The following is an 18048-nucleotide window of genomic DNA, read 5'->3' on the forward strand; positions in this document are numbered from 1 at the left end:
TAAGGACTTGAGTTGCTAAAGTCATTTATGTAGTAAGGAAAGAAGAAAACCCACTCTTTTCTTCCCCTTATGAAAAGTGTCAGCTTCAGAAAAGATGCCCCTGTATATAAATTTTCTTTCCACCCTTGACCTTTTGGATATTCACCTGGTTCTATACCATCCTTGGAAAACATAAAGCAGTAGGTTTTTTTGAGCAGGAAGGAGGTAGACTGCAGTCCCCTGAAATCCTGAATTCCCATGCTTTTGTGTGTCCAGCTAACCCCATGGATTTAGTAAAATAGTGTATTGTTGAACAGAAGCTGAGAAAGCTTAATAACAGGAAAAGCTAACCAGAGTAACAGGCAAGTGCAACTTCCCAGTTCCACTGTCTCTGTTCTTTTCAAAGTTTGAATTTATATTCCTGGAGTCTATGAATAGCTCTTCAAAGACATAGGGATTCCTCTTTGATGTTTTCCTGATAAGCTTTTTATATGTTTCAAGACAGAACACTAAATTAAGTTAGTCCCAAGGCTGACCTCCATGCTCAGCTGGCTCTTCTCACGCTGCTCTTTGCTTAGTCCAGATTAGGCCCTTCAGATGATGCTATTAAGGGCAACAGTCAGGTTTCCAGCTTGCTATGATACAGAAATTTGCCCGGTGTGGGGCTTGCTTTAAATTTGTCTCTTTAAACACTTTCTTTTTAAAAATAAGAAACATGTTTCAGTGTATTACTAGGCACAATCGGTGTATAAAATCTAGAATGGGCTCACAATCAGAAAGAATAAGAGCAATAAAGAAATATTTTGTGCTGAGCTTTACTGCTTAGAGCAAGGACTCACATGAAACAAATGTAGTGCAAACATCAGTTAGTCTCTTCATTCATTTTAAGAGATAGGCCCTTTTATTTCTTATTGATTTTCCTCTGCTCATTAAGGATCACTTCATCTCCCCTTTGCTGTTTCCTTACTGACTGGGCACTTCTTACTAATGGCAATTGCTGGCTATCGACCAAAAGTATGGCATGACTACTGAATCGAAACTTTTTACATCATTATAGCTCAATATTGGTAAGTACAGTTTTATACACTCCAAATTAGCTCTGCAAATGGCATTTAGAAATGTGGAGAGCAGCAAGGACGAAATCATAATAGGAACATCCGAAAGCACAGTCACAGTTTGGTGTCCCCTGATACCATCGAGTGGAACAATTTTATCCATATAGAATTGCGTGAAGGAGATAATTCCGCAAATATTCATGTACTTTATGGGTGTGTATATATGTTCTTTCATTATTATTTTTATTTAATTTCATAGTAGACTTGAAAAATACAAGTAATCCTATGTGGTGAATACTTGACCACTGGGTAAGTAAACCATTGATTTTAATTATGTATGTATGTATGTGTGTACATATATATATATATTTTTCTTTTTTATAGATGTACCATTTGACAAGCTCAACTCTTTCAGGGACAGTAATTGCTATTTAGCTCATCTTGTCAGTCAACAGCAGCAGAAAACAGAGTATATTGTGTCTTTCATTGGCTGTGTTCTCACTTGTTTCTATGACCTAGAGAACTTTTCTGAATCTTCATTTTTCCTACAGGTTGTGTTGGTAATGTACAATACTCTACAGGATATGTGCCTATAACCACACATGCAAATAAATTCCTCTGTGACCTGGTATTATTTTGAAAACATGGAATAATCAGATAAAAGATGGATGAAGCACAGGGAATGATATGAAAAAAGAAGGTAAAGCACAATAAAATAATTGTAGAATATCTTTCTTTTGCCATTGTGAACATATCTGATACAGTCACAGATAGTGCCCTGGTGATGGTAGGTAAAAGAGAGGGGTTTGTAAAATGAATAGATGATGAAATTTCCACCTAAAGTCATATTTGACAAACTATCATTAAATATACATCAAGAAAATCTATGCACAAAAGCTTTGAGAATGGATAACGTCATGCAAATTGTTGTCAGGACTGTGAATTTCTTAGGATCCCAGAGATTGAATCATTCATCGTCAAATCCAGGAAATGCCTAAAAAAGGTTGATGCTAATTATGGCAACATCATTTACTTTCCAGAAGTATGGTGGCTAAGTTGAGGCCATATGTTGAAAAGATTTTATTTTCAACACTGTCAAGTTGTTGATGTTATGAAAAACCAAATTTGTGCCAGAACTTGAAGATGAAAGCTGGTTTACTGACTTGGCATTTTTAGTGGACTTAACTACTCATTTATTTATTTATTGTTCTTTTTTTGCAGTTTTTGGCCGGGGCCGAGTTTGAACCCGCCACCTCTGATATATGGGGCCAGTGCCCCACTCTTCTGAGGCACAGTTGCCACCCCTTAACTGCTCATTTAAATGAGTCAAATGTGTGTCTTCAAGGTGAAAACCAACTTATCAATACAATGTTCCAACCATAACAGCATTCCATATGAAACTGAAATTAAGGCAAACAATTTTATGCCTTTTAACAAGTTGTCTAAACACAGTCTGGGAACAGTGAAAAATATGCAGCCTTGGTTTTTGATTGCTACAGGAATTTGAAAACAGGATTCAAGATTTCTAAGAAAATAGTATTTTGGTGCATTTGCAACTGTATTTTCAGACAGTGTAAGTATGTTACCTGACAGTTTTTAGAAAGAATGCACAGAGCTGCAGTCTGAGTCAACTTAAAGAAGAATTTGATATCTCCTTGCTAGACTTTTATAGGTCCTGTCTTCACAGAGACAGATATCCCTCGCTTCACAATCATGCTTTCCTTGTGTTCATGTCATTGCTTTTTGGCAGCACCCACATTTGCAAGCAATTATTTTCAAGAATGAAACATATTAGGAGTAAAATTGGAACCAAAATATCAGATGAGCATCTTGAGAACTCACTGAGAATTGCAGCGACTTCCATGAAACCAGGTTTTGTTGCACTAGTTTCTCAAATACAATGTCAAATATCCCAGTGGTTTTATGTTGCCCACTTTTCTTTTACTTTTCTAATAAAAACTATCAAAAAAAAAAGACATTATATTACTTAGATACGTACATATTAGTGATCACAATCTTGGGACCTGTTCCATGATTTTAAAAGACTCTCTGAATGGGCCACAGCATTCATAAATAGCACTATTATGTGAGGACTTTTTTCCCTTTTTTTGCTTATCTGTGGTGGCTGATATCATGAAAACTATGCATAGGCTGTTGGGCTTTTTGTTTCTTTTTTGCTCAGCAGCTTTCATTAGTGTTTGTGTGTTTAATGTGTGGCCCAGGACACATTCTTCTCCTTCCAAGGTGGCCTAGAGAAGACAAAGGGCATGGCACTCCTGATCTAGAACTTTTTGAACATAAAACATCAGGTTGAAAATTTTGATTCACAACCACAGTAAGATACAAAATACATTTTCTACATCCATATATAAAGTTTTAGGTTCTGAGGCTACTATATGAGTGAACATAATCATAAAAACGTTTTATAAATTACAATGTGACAATGACATTTGCAAAAATCCCATTATAGAATTTATGAGCATTTGTAATACAGAATAGAGCTTAAAGATTTCCCAGATAGAAAAACTGATTGTATGAAAAATCATAAAAGCATCACATTTCTCAAAGTTTATAGCCATACATGTGTTTTCTAAAAATTCAGACCATTATTAGGAGGAAACATTCAAATCATAGAAGAGAATAAAATATTCTTATTTTAGCAAAATTGATGAATAACAAGAAACCTGTAAAAGAAGCCTACGATATGTGGAATGTAAAATCTGTTAGGATAAAAAAGGCAAAAAAGTTACATAACAAATGTAAATTAAGATCTAAAACTTTATTTATGAAAGAAAAATTAAAAATGGGAAACAAATTTCTATATATGTAGTTTATAAGAGAAAAACAAAAAATAGGTAAGTAGACAGACAAACCTATAAATATCTAGTTATATCATCCTGATAATATAAATAAAATTATAAAAGAATCCAATTAATTTAATTTTTAACTTTTTCTTACAAGAGTTGCCTTTATAAAAATTTGAGGGCTTATGGATGTTTGTTGAAGTACTATTAGTGTCAGATAAGAAAACTGTAGTCTGAAAGGGTCCAGTTTTAAAAATTAGGAAATATGAGTTTCCTCATGCATTTAAGTTGCTTAATGTACAACAGAAAATTCATATAATGTTTGGACATCCCTTTTCTCTTCTATAAAATTAAGGGTGTTGGGTGCCGGCCTGGCTAAAAACTGCAAAAAAAAAAAATTAAGGGTGTTACATTTGATCCACCACCCAATATAATTCTGAATGTTTTTGCAAATATACTAAAGTCTACTTAGTGTCAATTTTTTAAAGCATGAAATTTGATTAACCCGAAGAATTGGCATTATACCTTTTATCTTTTCATCCCTCAGAGAACTGTGATTAATAAGCAAAATGAACATATTTTGATGATTTTTTTTAAAATTCAAAACTGGAAATCCTGTATCTTATTCATCCTATAAACTAACAAAACATTATCGAACACCAGCTATGCCCTAGGCACTTTTGTTGCACATCAATGGCAGTTACAAGCTACTGCCTACAAAGAGCTTATACTGGAGTCTTAAATTCCCTTCCAGTGCATTCCACAGCTTACAGATATACTGCATGTGATTTGGCCTGCAGTTCTGACTGTATGTTTTTTTTTTTTTTTTTGTTTCATGTATTTTATTTGTGAACTGAAAAGTTATTTTTACACACAAAAAATGAATTTCTGGGGCAGGGCCTGTGGCTCAAAGAGTAGGGCCCTGGCCCCATATACCATAGGTGGCGGTTCAAACCCGGCCCCAGCCAAAAACTGCAACAACAATAACAAAAAAATGAATTTCTGCTTTATTTAAAAAAATCAAATTACACTTTGTCTTCCTATATAAAAAAATGACTAAAAGTAAGTACCTCCTATTTTCAGGCAGGTCATCACTCTTCAGTTAATTAAAAGTATTTATCTGAATCTCCTGGCTTCTGTTTAGTTCAATACCTGGTGTCCAAACCTAAAAGCAGCTTGATAAATATCTCATTTAGAGAAGCCATACTGAACTAAATCTGTGAGAACTCCAGTATCAATGCTACTATATGTACTTAAGTGATAATTTCATTGAAAGATTCAAATACAGAATAGGATAAAAAGAAAGATATGATACGCTTGTGGGAATCCAGGTCCATAATAATCTGATAAAACATTCATATCATCAAGTTTTAGATTAATTTGGGGGTTAGGCTATTTATCTATGTATGAAGCAGAAGGAAATTCTATGTGGGCACTTTTCAAACATTAACCATTTGGAAAATAAATACTTGTCATTTCTTAATCTTTGAAGTTTACCAAAATGTTTACAGTAGATTTTATGACACACTTAAAACGATAGGAAATGAAAAACAGGTATAAAGGAATGAGAAAATTTATCAGTATGGAAGAAGGAGAAAATAAAGAAAAGAAGATAACGTATGGAGAGACACAGAAAAACAAAATAAAGGACTAATTTATTCTTTTGATGGCCAGCTGCTATCTGGTTTACCACCAGCTAAAATAATGAAGAAAAATAACACAAAATAGTAAGTTTAGTTCGAAAGGTGGTATTCTAAATTGGTATGTAAATATTATGTTTGGTTGCTTCTTTTTTCCTAACCTGTGGTTAGCAAAGTTAACTCCATTTAGTATGAAATAGTTATCAGAAGGTTTAGAAACAAATGAATGTCCATCAATGGGGGTTAGTTAAAATCAATTATTACTCCTAAAGCATGAAACTCTGTTGACTTGTCCATTAGTGACAATGGACATAGAATCAAAGTCTACAGTATTTTTTGGGACCCATGAAAATGTGTTAATTTTAATTTATTTTATAATCAGAAGAGGTAATACATATAATAATGATGAAAGAAAAATGAATAAATGATTATATTAATCTTCATACCAATATAATCATAATATAATTTTAACATTTTGTAATGGAGATAGGAGCTGAAGAATGTGAAATTAGTGTGATAATTGTTGTTGAACCTACGTTCCATGAGGACAGAAACCAAGTCTATTTGTTTACTGTCCATTACTCAAGATTTATCAGTAGTAATCGAAGATGATATGTTGAATGAATGTTTTAAATAAAAAATGACATAAGCTATAAAATGACGTAAGCTAACTTCTGATTAGATGTTTTCTTGTTTGGTAATATCTATTTTTAATGTTTTTGTTTCTAATTTTAATTTTTATTTATTGTTAAGAATTCTTTATGTGTGTAAGGTAAATGTCTATTTAAACTGGTGGTTCTTGTTACTGAAGTCCGAGGTAAATCGGCAAAGACTTTACTTAAAACTATTCCAACTCTCTCTGAGCTCAACACCTCTAAAAGTAGCCAAGGGCTGTAGAGATTTTAAGAGCTGGAGGTGGGAGGGCCATAGCCCACATTTGTTTGCTAACTGACTTTACCCAAAGGAAAAGTAAACTTTCTCTTGTCTCCAGGAGATTGTTTTACAACTTGATGCCCTAAGCCTGCAGAAGTTAGGTTCCCATCCTTCCGAAGGGAAGGGGAGATAGGGCACTAGCATCCTCGCTAATTATATTTCAAAGTGTGGTTCCCAGGTGCTCCAGGAAAGCAGTTTAGAGATCTGATCTAAAACTGGCAGCAAAAAGTTTTTTAAAAAGGTTTACATCTCCAAAGGTCAGAGAAATCATTTATAATTACAAATTTTTAAAGTACACGTTGTAAATGGAGGTCAAAGGTCTAGAGTCAGAAAAAAAGTTGTTTAAAATGTCTTGCCACAACAAATAAGTAAGCCAGGAGATGGTTATGTTAATTAGTTACATGTAAGCCTTCCACATTGTACCTCATAAATGCATTAATGTACACAGTTATGATTTAATAAAGTATAAAAAAATAAAATGTGTAAGCAAGTGGAGGAATGTACTGACTCAATGTGTTTTTTGCAGTGTTGCACCCAGGGGTTCTAATTCTGAACTTCCTCCCGTCTCTCCCGGTTGCTGCACACAGGAGCAGCCGCACGCTTCACCCAGCCCCGACCTCCGCGTGGCCGGCACAGCCCACTCCCTGCCAGGCGCCGCTCGTCCCGCGGGTGGGCGCCGCTCTCCAGGGCGCGTGCGCGCCGGCCCGGCCGTGACGTCACGAGCGCGCCCCGCCCCTTCAGGTTGGCAACCGAAAGCGTCGGTAGCAGCAGTGGCCGCTGAGATGTACGAACTTCCGGTTCTCCCGACAGCTGCTGCTGCTGTCGCCTCTGCCACCTGCCGCCGCCAGGCCCCAGCCCGGTCTCGGTCCTCCCTTCCTGGCTCTCCACCGCGCCCATGGTCCCGCCGGGAGCGGGGGCGGTGGGCCCGGCGGTTCCCGCGCGTTGAGAGAGCGGTCGGGGACGATGAGGGCCCCGCGCCGCTGCGGCGCTCTCTTCCGCCTCCTGGCCCCGGTGGTCCTGCTGCTGGTGCTGCCCGGGCCGAGCGGGCCTCCGGCGGGGCTGCTGCGGGCGGCCGACGGCGCGCCGGGCCCCGGGCCTCCGGACCCCGGGCCGCGGACGCTACCTCCGCTGTCGCCGGGCCCCACGGCCGCCCCGCCGCCGGGCCGCGCTTCGCCTGACGCCGCGGGGCCGCGGGGCTCGGAGGCCGGCAATGGCAGCAGCCCTGGGGCGGGGCTCACGGCGGAGGATCGCGGAGGGAAGGCCGCGGAAGGCTCGGGGGGTGGCGGCCTGTCCGTGAGTCCCAGCCTTGGCGACAAGCCCATGACCCAGCGGGCGCTGACCGTGTTGATGGTGGTGAGCGGCGCGGTGCTGGTGTACTTCGTGGTCAGGACCGTCAGGTGAGGCGAAGCTGACGCGGGCTGGCCGGTCATCTCCTCCAGCAAGGCCGCCGTCTGAGACCCGCATCGCTCCCTCCCTCCCGCCCAGCTTCCAGGGCCCGGGCCGAGGTTGAGAAGGCAACCTCGACCTTCTTAATGTTAACCTTTGGGGGAGTGTAATCTCCAAGTAATGGCTGCCCTTGGTTTACAAATTACTACCCCGCCTTCCTGTCTCTTCATCTTGCCCGAGGCCCGCCTCAGCCTCAAAGAGCACCAATCTCCTTGACTGTTGATTATACCATCTTGTAAACTTCTCCCTTTCCATTCTGTGCTTTTTTGGTGTAACTTGTCAAAAAATGTGCGTATCAGGATGCAAACTTTTTAAGGGCAGGATACCTACTAATAGGTTTAAGTCAGAGGTCTTTGTACTGCGCTGCCAGTAGGTAGGGGATCAATATTTGAATGGATTGTGGATATTTTATTTTTCTGAAATTTAGGAGAAGAAAAATTATTTCTTCACATCATTGTTTCTTAGTATAGGCCTTTAATCTGTCACCTAAGTAATTAGGTTGTACCTAATTATTTGAGGACCACCTCTGTGAAGAGCCCTCACCTTTAGAGGAAGCTGGCCAGAGAGCTGAGGGAAGGGTTATCTACAGTTTCCTTCATTGTAAAATCGGAATGAAGGGTAGGTTTGCAGGATTGCACTGGTTTATTTTTCAAACAACTTTAAATTTCTTCCTGTAATTATTCTCTGTATTATGATGTAATATTTTTTCTTTAAATTGATCATTGAAAGTAAAAGTTTCCTCCTAACAGGTCCTTATTGTTACATCATGAATGGTGATATAAGCTAACATTTAAGCCAACATCATGTGGCTTGGGAATTTCTCTTAGGCCTCTTAAGGGGATATACAGTATTAAACTACTTTAAAAGTAACACATTGTTTTACAAGTTTGTAGGGTACAAAAAGTTCATTGATACCATTTTGGATTCTACACTGCAAACTAACCTTTAAGAAACTACCTCTTGTCAAGTTTTGGTGTAGTATCAAACAAGAATAACCACTAGTATTTGAAAAAGCTGTTAAAGTGCTCCTTCCTTTTTAATGTTTATGTGAAGCTGGATTTTCTTCATACCTTTCAACCAAACAAGGCATTGCAAGTGACTGAATGCAAAGCAAATGTGAATATCTTATTTTCTGTTTTTGATCTCTTTCTGTTGTCTATATCTGCTTCTGTCAGTTTAAGGAAACTATAGAAGGAACTTGAAACCTAAATAAATGTTATTCTTTTTACCATTTTTTTTTCTTTTTTGGCAATGTATTAATTTTTCATAGAAATTTAAATTATTTTATATCAGTTGCCAAATACTTATGTTTTCTCAGTATTTATTAGTATATTTATATGTGTGATTCTCATAAATAAAAGTTTCCATTTTCAGAATGTAAAGGTGCCCAAAACATTTGAGAACCACTGATATAAATGGTATTTTCTGAGTTAGATGCTATTGGTTCACAAAAGCTGGCAAATTCAGGCCAATTTTCTATTAAAGCGGAAGTTGGAAAAATATTTGGGAGGTATAAAGGCATAATGCCACCAAATTGAGACTCTTTTGATATAAAAAGATTAAAATAAAATTTAAACAAGTTATCTTTCTCACTGTATATTTGTTGCTCGTACTGTCTGCATGTAGTTCCTATGAAGATGCAGAGTACCCTATGTATTATATCTCCTACAAGTTATGGGTACCATGAAAGTTTTGAGGGATGTCCCTTACTTATTTTTCCTTTCTCAACTTGTTCCAAAACGTAGAAAAAGAAGGAAGACTACCCAACACGTTCTATGAAGCAAACATCACCCTGATCCCCAAACCAGGAAAAGACCCAACAAGAAAAGAAAATTATAGACCAATATCACTAATGAATATAGATGCAAAAATATTCAACAAGATCCTAACAAACAGAATCCAGCAACATATCAAACAAATTATACATCATGACCAAGTCGGTTTTAAAAATCCCAGGGTCTCAAGGCTGGTTCAATATACGTAAATCTATAAGTATAATTCAGCAGATAAACAAATTAAAAAACAAAGACCATACGATTCTCTCAATTGACGCAGAAAAAGCTTTGATAATATCCAGCATCCCTTCATGATCAGAACACTTAAGAAAATTGGTATAGAAGGGACATTTCTTAAACTGATAGAGTCCATCTACAGCAAACCCATAGCCAATATCATATTGAATGGAGTTAAACTGAAATCATTTCCACTCAGATCAGGTACTACACAAGGCTGCCCATTGTCTCCATTGCTCTTTAACATTGTGATGGAAATTTTAGCCATCGCAATTAGGGAAGAAAAGGCGATCAAGGGTATCCATATAGGGTCAGAAGAGATCAAACTTTCGCTCTTCACAGATGATATGATTGTATATCTGAAAAACAACAGGGATTCTACTACAAAACTTTTAGAAGTGATCAAGGAATACAGCAGCGTCTCAGGTTGCAAAATCAACATTCATAATTCTGTAGCCTTTATATATACCAACAATAACCAAGCCGAAAAAACAGTTAAGGACTCTATTCCATTCACAGTAGTGCCAAAGAAGATGAAATATTTGGGAGTTTATCTAACAAAAGACGTGAAAGATCTCTATAAAGAGAACTATGAAACTCTTAAGAAAATAAATAGCTAAAATGTTAACAAATGGAAAAACATACCATGCTCATGGCTGGGAAGAATCAACATTGTTAAAATGTCCCTAACTACCCAAAGCAATATACAATTTTAATGCAATTCCTATTAAAGCCCCACTGTCATACTTTAAGATCTTGAAAAAATAATAGTTTTATATGGAATCAAAAAAAAAAAACCTTGAATAACCAAGACATTACTCAGAAATAAAAACAAAGCAGGAGGAATTACTCTACCAGACCTCAGACTATACTATAAATCGATAGTGATTCCACATTTTTTATAATTTTTATACATATGTTTATTGCCATTGGTTTTTTATCATTGTTTTTAAAAGGTGAAAGGATACAGTCTCTTCAATTGGATTCTAGTGGATAACTCACTACATGTTGTATGATAACAGCTAACTCCTAAACTGTGGCTAAGGAAAACTGCATTTTTAAGCTGGCGTGTAATACATACCTGTAGTCCAAGTCCCAAATCTAGTTGGCTCCCAAGCTTCCAAAGCTTGATTGATGCTAACAGTGTCTGGGCGATGTTCAGAATTTTGATTTTCATCCTTATTTTGGTGGATGCTCGTTTTGGCTTTCACTTCCTAAATATTGTGATAACACTCCAGTATTAGTTATTTGTGCCAAGGGGGAAGAATGGGCCAAAATCATTATTTTCTTAACGGATTGAGATGACGCTGAGAATATTTACTTGTAAAATTTTATTAGATTGAACTCCATGAGATTTCTGAATGGCTTTGTTTTATTCTAATGAATACATGACTAGAAATAACTTCCACTTTGAGGATGGAAATATTCCAAAGAACAGTCACACTCTCTGTAGAATCTGAAAAATATATGCACAGAATACAGTGAGAACAGAGGAGGCTTCCTAAAATGAACACATAACCTCCGTGAGAAGATTCTCGCTGTGTAACTTATTTTCTGTCGTACCTCTGGAACTGACTATCAGTACCACATGTGATGAGCACTAAATAAGTAGTTGCCTAAGGAGTGAACAGCCTTAGTTTCTTCTCTGTATTGCTGATGAGGCAGGTGGGGAGGATTTGGAAGTTTAAGGATAATTGCTACGTACTGACAGAACAGCGCGATGTGAAGATCTCTGTTAATACTTGAAGAGTTTCTGCTTCTCCGTAGGTCATTCCCCTTGTATTGTGAGGCTAGAAAAAAACTACTTTGGAGGGTTTTTATTTTTTTTTTAATTTTGGAATAAGTATCTTGATTATATAAAAATAATTTCTGATAAACTATAAGTAATGGTTCTTGACTTAAGATCAGGGAATTTCTATTTTTGCATCATTTCATTGCTGATTTTTCACTATTTATTCAATGTGTTCCACAGGAAAGAGGAGGTTTAGATTCTACCCCTTCCTCTCTTTCACCTCCGTGCCGTTTAGTAAATCACTTAACCTTTCCTGTGACACGCAGATTCAGAGCTAATTGATATGGTGGGGGTGAGTGTGAGGTCCCCACAGTGGCCTTCATTCGGGCTGTGAGTGTTTACTTGGCCCGACTCTGAGTCCTGGGGATGCACCTGTGAGCAAGCTGAGCATTGCTGCCTCTGTGGCACTGGCACACTGGAGGAGCCGAGGGACATTACTGAGATAATCACACTCAGGGCGACCAAACTTTTGGCTCTTCTGCACTATACTTGAAGAATATTGTGTGTCTTGGGCCACACAATAAATACACAAACACTAATGAAAGCTGATGAGTGGGTCTGTGGATAATTCTCAGGATAGTGGCAGACAAGCAGAAAGTCCTCCCATAATCTGCATGTGGCCTGTCGGCCACAGGTTGGACACCCCTGACAGACAGTGATATACAGGACGCTATGAAAAGATATTACATTCTCACAGGTCCTATTAATGCTTAGTGTACAGGAAATACGCAATATTTAATTTGATAGTTACCCAAGCCTGTAAACTAAGACACAAAATTAGTGTCTTTTCAAAGATCCTTGCTTTATAACTGAAGATTATTTTTGATATTTTCTAATAGCTAATAGTTATTAATTTCTCATTTATGTGTCAGATACAATGCCACATACTTTGGGTGCATTTTCCAATTCTTGCAAAAACCTGCAAAGTAGGTTACATGCATGTTGAGGAAGTCGAGGCTGAGTAAGATTAATTCATGTGTCCAGCAGCATGTCCACAGAAGTTGCCCTAACCCGGCTGTGCTGAGACTTACTTCACGTGTTCACCCACCAGGCTGCTTCCTGTGACTACTAAATGTCACTGGTTTAAAGTGACATTGCACATAAAGATAGCTAGCTTGTTTATGGCTAAAACTGATGTAGATAGTAAGCCTTTCTGTTTAAAACATGATTGTATTGATCCAAATTACACTGTCTTAAAAAGTGAGTCAATTTTAGAATTTATTGATCATCTCATCTGTGCTGAGCTGAAATATTTTAGTATACTGCCTCAACCCTTCATTCCTCACTTCATCCAAGCATTCCTCTTGATTGGTATCTCTTAATCTGTTCATATATATTTCTACCTAATTCCTCCAGGAGTAAGCCACTAATGTATTGTGAATGTGAGATTAGTAACTATTTGTATCTGGTTAAGAATATGAGTTAAGGAATTTCCTTTTTTTCCAGAAAACATACAGTTTCTACCCTACTTACAAAATCATAAGATATCAGTAGAAATCACTCAGTTTAAGCAAAAACAGGAAATACTTTGGCTGTTTTCCCCTGTATACATTTATTCACTGACATCAATTCAGTAAATATTATTGACTATATGTGCCAGCAGTCGGCCCTGTGATAAGGATTAGTAGTGTACAATAAGGAAAAGTTCCTATTTGTTTGGAACTCTCATACTAGTTGTTCATACCTTTAGAAAGTGGAGTTTCCCCCAAAGGTGTAAACTGTGCTGGGTTGCCATCATTTGACCAGCCAGGCATTAAGAAGTGTATGTTTTCTATAGAGAGAGAGCCAGAAGTTTAGAAATACATGCAATGCATACAGTTCTCAAGGAATTTTTATATATATATATATACACACATATATAATCTATATCTATAAAATTTTTATATTAAAAAATTATATATATATATTTTGTTTGCAGAGGTTAGACTTACCTTCTCAAAATGTTTAATTGTGCACTTAAATATTATAAAATATTAAGGTGGTTATGTGGTCAAGTGCCCAAGTGTCAGGAGGCTGATGGGGTATGAGAGGTGCAGCAGCTGGCTGTGCCAGGGTCTGTGTGAAGTCATTTAGCAACAGAAATAATTTTATGGTTGGGGGTCACCACAACATGCGGAACTGTATTAAAGGGTCGCGACATTAGGAAGGTTGAGAACCACTGTGGCAGGTGAAAGTGAAGAGGTTCTAATTTGTGGGTGGTGTTGAGGTCTGGACAAATGCTTCCCAAACTTTTTCATGTCAGGTCACACTTAGAAATTGATACTGGAGTGGATGTATGAGACGGTGTGTCCTGGTATCATCCACCTTGGACCCTGTGCAGTGATCTTGAGAGCTGTGGGGTCTTTATCTCAGCGAGGTATTATAGGAACCATTTTCACATTTGGCAAGCTGGCAGCAGAACTGTGTAGGTGATGCTGAACGTGGACCGTGTAAAGAAAATGGTGGGCACGATGTCATGTGGGACGATGTCACCTGCAAATCCTCACAGACGAGCTGTGTCTCCTACCTGTTCTGAATGTGGGGGCGCAGAGGTAATAAGGAGGTCATGTTTGTGCTGAGGGGGCTTATCCCCTGGGGGAGGACCATGGCATTTTGTGCTAATAAATTGAACTTTGAGGACTATGGTGGCAAGAGATTGAGCTAGTTGGTAGAGAGGCTGCTTCTGAATCTCACCCCCATAGCCAAAGCTATTTGAAAAGTCACTTAATATCACAACCAAAATGATTGCATTTTTATGGAAAACTGAAACCTTCATTTCTAATCAATGTGAATTATCAACAAACGTGCCATGAAACTGAATCTACTTTGAGGCGACCTTTACTCCTTGGATATAATTTGTTTCATCAGGGAGCAGTATTACATGAAAGAGACCGAAAAGTGCCTAATTAAGAAAGAATATCCAGTTTCGTGCAAATGCAAGTAGTGGGGAAAGATCCACGAGAGGAGATGTGAGGGTGAGGGAGGAGGGCAGGCATCTGAGAAGACTGGAAGAGCGGACTTCAGGAACGCTCACTCAGCAGGAGAGAAGCGAGAGCCTCCACTGCAATGTCCCCTTTCCACACCTTCCCTCTCTCCCCGGCTTGTTGCCAGCTGGTGTCTCTAAAATTCTCCTGGCAAAGGATAATTAATGACCACACTGTCTCAGTTTCATGGACGTTTCCCTCTTTCCTGTGGCACCAGCTCTGGCCTTGACTTTGGCTTCTGTGGCATCTCCTCTGAGTTTCTTCTTACCTTTTGAATATTTAGTCCTCAGCTTCTTCATGATCTCTTCTTCTCCATGAACCTTTTCCCTACTGTCGGGACTCTTCTACAACCGACATCTCTGGAGCATGGCCTGTGTCTCAGATGTCCTTGGTCCCGAAGGCCCTGCCCCGTATTCACTGAGTGTTTGTGGAGGAGAGTGAATTCTAAGTCCTGAATTCCTGGGCCTTTTTCTTAACCCTTTCTGCTTTGTGGTATCCATGTCCTGTGGGTGACATATTCCAAGTCCATTTTTGTAACTGCTACCTCTAAGCTGTTTGGGTGTCTTCTGACGTGTATGACCAGACAGCTTCTTACCGGAGAGATGATTCAGACTCATAAAGCTCAAACTTGAAACCACTGCTTTATTCCTGAGTCAGTCTTGGGGCACTCTTGAGGACGGGCGTTACCACCTGCACCGTTTTCAGATGAGCAGCCCGAGCCGTCCTGAGCCTCACTTTTGTTTACCATCGTATCCAGTCATCCACCCGCAACTTGGACAGATGTCTTGTCTACTCTCTGCTTTGTGAGCTGCACTGACCTCACGTTGGTTTAGGCTCACATGCTCAGGTTACTGTCAGGTCTTTGCTGACTGGGGTCAGTCTGCCTTCCACACTGCACATGGAGATTTCCTTCTGAACCGTGAGTCTGGTTGTGCTGTGTTCATGCCTGTAGTCCTTCATGGCAGCACTGCCCAGCATGTCACTCTGCCTAGGATGCCTGACATTACAGTCACAGATTCCTCCTAGAAAAAGCAGAATATCACTACGGTCACCCTTAAAGTGGCCTCCTGGGGAAACTGTGCACTGATGCCAGTGCCTAGCCCCCCTTAAAAGCAGTTTTGGGACTCTTCTGGAATGGCCATCAGAGCTGTTGTATTACCTTTGATGTCCTGAATGTCATCAAATGTCTTCCTTTCAATATTTCCTTTATCTTTGGGTAAAGAAAAAGTCATCAGGGGCCAGACTAGGTTAGTAAGGAGTTCCCTGACAGAACCGTGTGGGCTGGTGCCTTGGCGTGATGCAGAGCCATAGCTTTCTCATACCACGAGTTTTAGTTATGATTTTCCTGTTTCTCTATTGATCTTTACTTGGTCTGCTGTGTTCTCACAGTCAGCCAACAATTTTGACACACACTTCCATGGATTTTTGCAATGTTTTCATCATTTCTGCTCATTCCTAGCCACCCTGACACCTTTATCAGTGATCTTTTCTCTCCTCTCAGAAAAACGTTGGATCCGTGTGTACACTGCTGTTTTCTTCATGGCATTATCCCCATAAACTTGGACTAACATGTCCCTGATTTCACTTCCACTCTTGCCAAGTTTAACAAGAAATGTAATGTTTATTCATTGCTCTGACATTCTTGACATGGCACACAGAAGCACGCAGTGACGATAATGTACACCACTCAGCAAGACCCTGCCACACGTTGGCATGAGCACAGCTGAGGACACTTACGAAACCTTACTGAGTTGTTCATATATCTCTTGAATATCTTTAGCAAAAATTGAATTAGTGACCAAGAATTAATTTGAAACTAATATTTTACCACAGCAGCATAGGTAAATAAAATATAGTTGTCTATACTTTTCACCAGGAAATCCAATCCATTGGATATATAGAACAATAAAAATTCTTTTAATTAATTTGATGTCTTTTTCATCTTTATTCCCAATTCTAAAAATTCAATCCATCAGTTGTTCAGTTTCTTTAAAAGCCAGATCCCAATAATGAGTGAGTGTAATGGTTTGAACTGTATCCTCCTAAAAGTCCTGTGTTGAAGCCCTACCCCTCCCCCCCCCGCATGCTGTTTAGAGACAAGGTCTTTATAGTGGTGCTCAAGTTAAAATGGGGTAATTAAGGTGGTTCTTCATTCTACATAACTGGTGTCCTTATGAAAGGGGGAAATTTGGAGACGGACATGCGTGCGGGTCTAGTGCCAAGACAGAAATTTCGTGTCAGTAGTTGTACTTTAATATATTCGCTCTGATTCGTCATTATACCTAACCACACGGGCAGTTTGTGTGTGTGTGTGTGTGTGTGTTTATATGCAAAATAAAGAATATATTCCTCAGTATAATTTTGAATATGCTATAAAAGAAACTTAAGGGATAATGTTTATATAAATTCTCCTTTATATACCCTACAGTTGTTCAGTTGAAAGAAAACAGAAGCAAAACTTGATATTGATCAAATCAGCTAGATTTACCAAGATACAGCAAGTTGCCTGGACCAGTGTTCTCTATTTTGTAAAGAAGTAAAAGGAAACAGTATTATATTCTGTTAATTTATAGCATTGTATTCTGTTTATTTATAATATAACATTGTATTCTGTTTATTTTATAGGGTATCATACATTTTTACATAAAATGTCATCAAGCTTGCTGTAATAGTTTATTTTTATTTGGATACTCTAACTTATATTGTACATGCTAATAGAACAGAAATAGTCTTACCAACCTGATTTAATGGAACAGTAAAGAATCCACATCTATATTAAAAAAGTTATTTGGATATTAGCTTGAATACACAGAAAGCACCTGGCAGGCTCACTTATCTATTTACCATGAGACGGTGTGTGCTTGTAAGTTAGTGTAGGGAAGGGGCAGCGTGTAAGTTAATGTAGGGGAGGGGCGGCATGTAAGTTAGTGTAGGGGAGGGGCGGCATGTAAGTTAGTGTAGGGGAGGGGCGGCATGTAAGTTAGTGTAGGGAAGGGGCGGCATGTAAGTTAGTGTAGGGGAAGGGGCGGCGTGTAAGTTAGTGTAGGGAAGGGGCGGCGTGTAAGTTAGTGTAGGGAAGGGGCGGCGTGTAAGTTAGTGTAGGGAAGGGGCGGCGTGTAAGTTAGTATAGGGAAGGGGCGGCGTGTAAGTTAGTGTAGGGAAGGGGCGGCGTGTAAGTTAGTGTAGGGAAGGGGCGGCGTGTAAGTTAGTGTAGGGAAGGGGCGGCGTGTAAGTTAATGTGGGGAAGGGGCGGCGTGTAAGTTAATGTGGGGAAGGGGCGGCGTGTAAGTTAGTGTAGGGAAGGGGCGGCGTGTAAGTTAGTGTGGGGAAGGGGCGGTGTGTAAGTTAGTGTAGGGGAGGGGCGGCGTGTAAGTTAGTGTAGGGGAGGGGCGGCGTGTAAGTTAGTGTAGGGGAAGGGCGGCGT

General features: G+C 39.1%; 1 protein-coding gene across 1 annotated transcript in view; it reads left to right on the forward strand.

Annotated features, from left to right (window-relative positions):
• The first annotated feature begins 7210 nt into the window (after nucleotides 1-7210).
• FAM174A (family with sequence similarity 174 member A) overlaps nucleotides 7211-18048 on the forward strand; it is a 36745-nt gene continuing 25907 nt past the window's right edge. Inside the window, exon 1 of the mRNA XM_053567215.1 lies at nucleotides 7211-7808. Within this exon, the coding sequence (XP_053423190.1) occupies nucleotides 7375-7808 (434 nt within the window). The 5' untranslated portion in view covers nucleotides 7211-7374. The remainder of the gene's footprint in view (nucleotides 7809-18048) is intronic.

The sequence above is a fragment of the Nycticebus coucang genome, chromosome 17, assembly GCF_027406575.1.
Source record: "Nycticebus coucang isolate mNycCou1 chromosome 17, mNycCou1.pri, whole genome shotgun sequence".
Taxonomy (NCBI): domain Eukaryota; kingdom Metazoa; phylum Chordata; class Mammalia; order Primates; family Lorisidae; genus Nycticebus; species Nycticebus coucang.